This window comes from Montipora capricornis, chromosome 2, assembly GCF_036669925.1.
Source record: "Montipora capricornis isolate CH-2021 chromosome 2, ASM3666992v2, whole genome shotgun sequence".
Taxonomy (NCBI): domain Eukaryota; kingdom Metazoa; phylum Cnidaria; class Anthozoa; order Scleractinia; family Acroporidae; genus Montipora; species Montipora capricornis.
Window position 1 is genome coordinate 52,118,831 of NC_090884.1, and position 5,000 is coordinate 52,123,830.

Genomic DNA, 5,000 nt, shown 5'->3' on the forward strand with positions numbered 1-5,000 from the left:
AAACATTAGCCCTTCATCGAAGCAAAGAGCTAAATGCTCGATATTTCAGCTACTAGAAACTTGCTACGGCGGTTAATTTACCGTTATCAACTTCGAGTTTATAATCAACTAGTGTAATAATCAAGGTAACCTTTGCCATGAAATTAAAACTGCAACTGTGCATTGTTCTGATGGTATGCACTATATTCATCAATTCTTAATATGGACTTTCGTGTCCTGTGCGTATAGGTAGTTGTTATTAAATCTGTCCGTTAAGATTATATTTCTTTAGGGTGGAATTAATCACTGTGATGAAAAAAATAACAAGTTATGGTAATTAATTTCGTTTTAGTGCAGATTTGCTTAGGAGTCAAAGCAATCAATTCAGTTTTGGACATATTTTACATTTTTGCCTCTCAACCCTGGCATCTGCCAGTGTTATTAAACCAGTTAAATTTAGTTAGACTATATTTCAATTATCTAGTTTTATTGCTTTTTAAGGCCTTTTTAAAATTTTATGGTTAAATGTATTAAAAGTACTTTATTGTTTCTATTTGTAGATGATGCTGAAGACTTGATTCCCATGCTTTATGATGATGATGCACCTAAGAAGTGTGTCACTGTGCATCGAAGTACCATGAGGAAAGACCTTATTGAAATATTCAGTGATCCCAATATTTCAAATTGCCTTCTTGATGTCAATGTCATTGATGCAAATGGCCATCCAGAAGACAAGAGGGGCAAGGGAGTTCTGCTTGCCATTCTTACTGCATTCTGGCAGGATTTTTTCACTTCACTCACAGTTGGTAGTGGAGAGAAAATTCCTTTTATCAGCCATGACCTGCAGAAGCCTGAGTGGGAAACTATTGCAAGAATCCTGGTTTATGGTTACAAGACCGTTAAGTACTTCCGTTTGAAACTTTCTCATTTATTCTTCGCATCATGCTTATTTGGAGAAGAGAGCATCACACCAGACTTTCTTCTAGCATCGCTTAGACAGTACATTGCAGCTGAAGACAGAGAGGTCTTGGACACATGTCTCAGTGATGCTTTTGATGCCAACGACAAAGATGCCATTGAATTCCTCTCGACATTCAAGTGCTTCAGGGTGCCCAACAAAGACAACATTCGAACAATAATCATGGAGTTGGCTCACCAAGAATTGGTTCAGAAACCAAGATATGTATTAAACAGCTGGGCCCCTATTGTAAATTCACTGCGGTGTGATTACACTTTCCAAACCCTTGAAGGTCTCAAGGAACTGTATGACAGCAAGCGTCCAACAGCCAAGAAAATAAATAACCTGTTCAGGGCAGAGCCGTCCAGTGAAGCCGAACGACAGAGTCTGGAACATCTAAAAGAGTTTGTCAAAACCTTAGAAGGAAAGGCACTGACCAAGTTCCTCCATTTCTGCACAGGAAGTGATGTCATTACCTGTGACCACATTGAAGTGTCCTTCTCTTCTTTGGAAGGTTTTCAGCGACGCCCTGTGGTTCGAACATGTATACCAATGCTAGAGCTTCCTACTACGTATGAGTCATACCCAGCTCTGGCAGAAGAATTTACTAATGTCATGAAAGAAGACCAAGCATGGTTTTTTGACATGATTTAGGTGTTTTAATACTTCTCTAATATCAGCCTGCAAGCAGACTCAGTTCTTTGGATTTTCATGTGCAGAGCTGTGATTTGCGAACTGTCAAGAGAAGGGATGGCAAAACCTTTTCCCATCCTGTCCCATTTCCCCTGATGCCTCGTTTCACTAGATGGTTCCCATGTAGCAGCTCTGCAGTCAAGACTCACTGGGTAACCCAACCAAGTGATCATGCATATAAGCATTTCCCTCAAGAAGACTTGATATCTCAATAGAATCTCAATCAATGTGTCTGATAGACAGTGTGTAAACAGACTGGCCAATTTTGGAGAGGGTTATACTTAGTATGTTCAGTACACAAAAGTTGTTGTCTCAAGTTATGATAACAGGTTAATCATTGATAGAAACAAAGATTTTCAAATTGTTGAAGGCAAGATAATTGTGTTTCTCACTGTTTACAGTTTTGTTCCAGTTCTAAGAGAATAAAAAAGTTATCATTTTGTTAACACAAAACACTGTTATTAGTTACTGTTTTACAACATAAACCGTGTATGGGTGTCAAGGTGGGATTGCAAACTGCAGTTTACATTATTTTTTTAGGTAGATTAAACTTTCAAGGAAGTCATCATACTGTTGATGAATTGTGTTTATTCGGAAACACCCAAGAGGGGCTTTTGCAGAAATCATATCTCAAATAATTACTAGCAGCTGATTAGTGCTACAATTCATTGCACATATTTAGCCTTCTATTGTCTGAGAAGGGTTTGTTGAATTTAAGAAACATGACAGAAGTGGGTTACAGCTTTACAAGAGAAAACTATTAGTGGGTTTTTAATAAATACACACGATACATTCACTGAAAGTTTGTCATTCCACTTGAGGTTTCTGTTTAAAGTTATAGTTCAAGGTGTTCAGTTTTGCTGTATGGACTACAGAACAAATATGTAGCAGCATATTCAAGTTATGTGATTACTATAAATTTAGTATGATTTTTCCAGTAATTCTGATTACTATGATGATGAATAACAATATTGCTGCATAATTATTATTATTATTATTATTATTATTATTATTATTATTATTATTATTATTATTATTATTATAACAGTACAGCTGGAAATCTTATGCTCAAATGTAACAATACAACTGTATTTTCATGTGTTGAGTTAATAAAATAACATTAGTAACCCAATGTGGACCATAGAATTGTTGATTTACAATCCTTGGAATGTCGGTAGGCTGGAAAAGGTGGAATTCAGAATCCTATTGTTAAATATTTCTTTATTTACCTTCATTTTTGTTTCTGTCATCTCATGCACATGGTTACATATGTGAGCCATTGAATACATCTATATATTTTTCAATGTTATTGTAAAGCACAAGGAAAAGTGAAAATAATCCAAATTCCCTAATTCCTGCTTTCCAATTTACCTGTTCTTTGCCTTTTCTCAAAGAATATAAAACATTAAATAACAGTGATAGAAAGCGATCTAGTGAATTCATGATTATTATAAATCCTGAAACCTGGCAGCCTCCCTTCCAAAAGCTGGACAAAGTAGTACAACTCAAAGCAAACTGCAGCTGTTACTAATACAATTGGTTTTGTTGTACATGTACATGTGTAGCCTGGATTTAAATGGTTATCTTTTCATGCCTGTTTCTTTCCCCTCAATAAATACAGTAAGTTGTCTACATACTGAGTATGTACAGTAATGTTCATCTACCTTGTTCAGGGTCAAATTTGTTTTTGGTTTGAGTTTTGGGTTGACTCACAGTGCATCCAGTTAAGGAGAACACTAAGAGCACCCGAATCACTTAAAACCTTTCGTCACATCTCATAACAATGCCAGATCAGTGAAAGAAGTTGACTAAGACTTGTGATGATGAAGGAAAATTAAAGGTTGAACTAGGGTTGGTAAAAGTGCACTTCCCTCTAGTGTTTTACATCACACCTTTTAACTGTTAATAAATTAAACAGTTTAACTAAGGCAAGTCTCTTACTGACTTGACAAAATCACGAACTCTGAGGAAAAGATCAATTCCAGAGTTTCCATCATCCTCTAAGGGATCTGGCACATGGGTCTTTAAGACTGTCATTTCTTGCACAGTCAGTTGGACGTGGTTCCCAGGAACAACAACATTACAATCATCATTCATCTCTGACACACTTGACTCAAAGTCAATGCCATAAGATTCTGGATCGCAAAGCACTGCATCATCCATACTGTGCATGATGCCGGCATGCCACAGTGCCATTGGGGATTGGTATCCTGCGGTACGTATCCCATGGAAGTTCCACTGCTCTACAAATTGCCCAAGTGATGCATTGATCCTTGGTAAATAGATGTAATGTAGAGCAAATAGATCAATCTCACAGAGTGAATCAAGCAAGCACAAGTTTTCCAAGAAATTAAAGATATCTTTGTAAAATGCAATGACCACCCTATTCGTCTCCCGCCACAGTCTCTCAATACGGACATTGTGAACACTTCTTCCTGCTATGAAACTGCCTCGATTATCACCACGATTCTCAACCATAAACCTTGCAACTTCAACATTTTCGACACCATGGTCTCCCCTCACACGTAGAGGTAACCCAAAATCATGGGTACCCTCGATAAAATATTGCAAAACTGTAGATGCTAAGTTGTTTGTTGCACAGTGTAGATAGACTATTGCCCTGCTATACCCATCTGTGCATCCATGTATGACGAACCTCCAATTCACAAGTTTATGGTTCCCGTCCATATGCCAAAGGTGATTAGGAGCTCTGACATTGTACTGCCTCCTTTGAATTGCAGCTCTCCTCCGCAGTGCTCTACCAACAGGATCAATCTTACTTAGAATATCTCTTATTCGGTGTCTTTGAACAAAAATACCACGAGCCCGCAGACCACCACTTACATAGGACTCGCCAGCATAAGGTGTCTGGCTCAACATTCCTGTCACAACAGTATAAAGTTCTTCATAAGTAATGTCCACAAAGCTTTCATGAAGTCCAAACTCTTGTCTACGTCGATATAAAGTGCTGTCACTAATCCCAAGTGAAAGTGCTATTCCTTTCCAATTCATCCCAGTTTCTCTCAGAGTTTCGATTTGTTCTTTGGTAATGTTCAACCTGGGCCTTCCTATTGTGCTTGGTTGTGTACTAGGAACCCAAGCTGGTGACTTACTTTTGCTCATTTCTCTCTGACTCTTTGTGGTACGGATTTCCTGCAACAAGCTTTGCAAAACCGAGAGCAGATCTTCCATAAGTCGCTTCAGTTCATCATTGGCATTATTTTGTATTGCAATTGCTATTGCATGAACAACTTGGAAATGATCCTCTAGCCTACTCTCTAAATAGTCTAAAGGAATAGAATTAAGTTCATCATTGAGCTCCTTATCCACCTCATCGAAGCACTGCTTCATGGAGTCAAAAAATTCCTCT

At 37.8% G+C, this 5,000-nt stretch overlaps 2 protein-coding genes across 2 annotated transcripts in view; one reads left to right on the plus strand and one right to left on the minus strand.

The window, feature by feature from the left end:
* Positions 1–2,062, plus strand: part of LOC138025098 (uncharacterized) — a 2,484-nt gene extending 422 nt beyond the window's left edge. The window contains exon 3 of the mRNA XM_068872364.1: positions 540–2,062. Within this exon, the coding sequence (XP_068728465.1) occupies positions 540–1,591 (1,052 nt within the window). The 3' untranslated portion in view covers positions 1,592–2,062. The remainder of the gene's footprint in view (positions 1–539) is intronic.
* Positions 2,063–2,855: 793 nt separating this feature from the next.
* LOC138038103 (uncharacterized) overlaps positions 2,856–5,000 on the minus strand; it is a 2,172-nt gene continuing 27 nt past the window's right edge. Inside the window, exon 1 of the mRNA XM_068883924.1 lies at positions 2,856–5,000. This exon is cut by the window's right edge and continues 27 nt beyond it. Coding sequence (XP_068740025.1) covers positions 3,554–4,981 — 1,428 coding nt within the window. The 5' untranslated portion in view covers positions 4,982–5,000 and the 3' untranslated portion in view covers positions 2,856–3,553.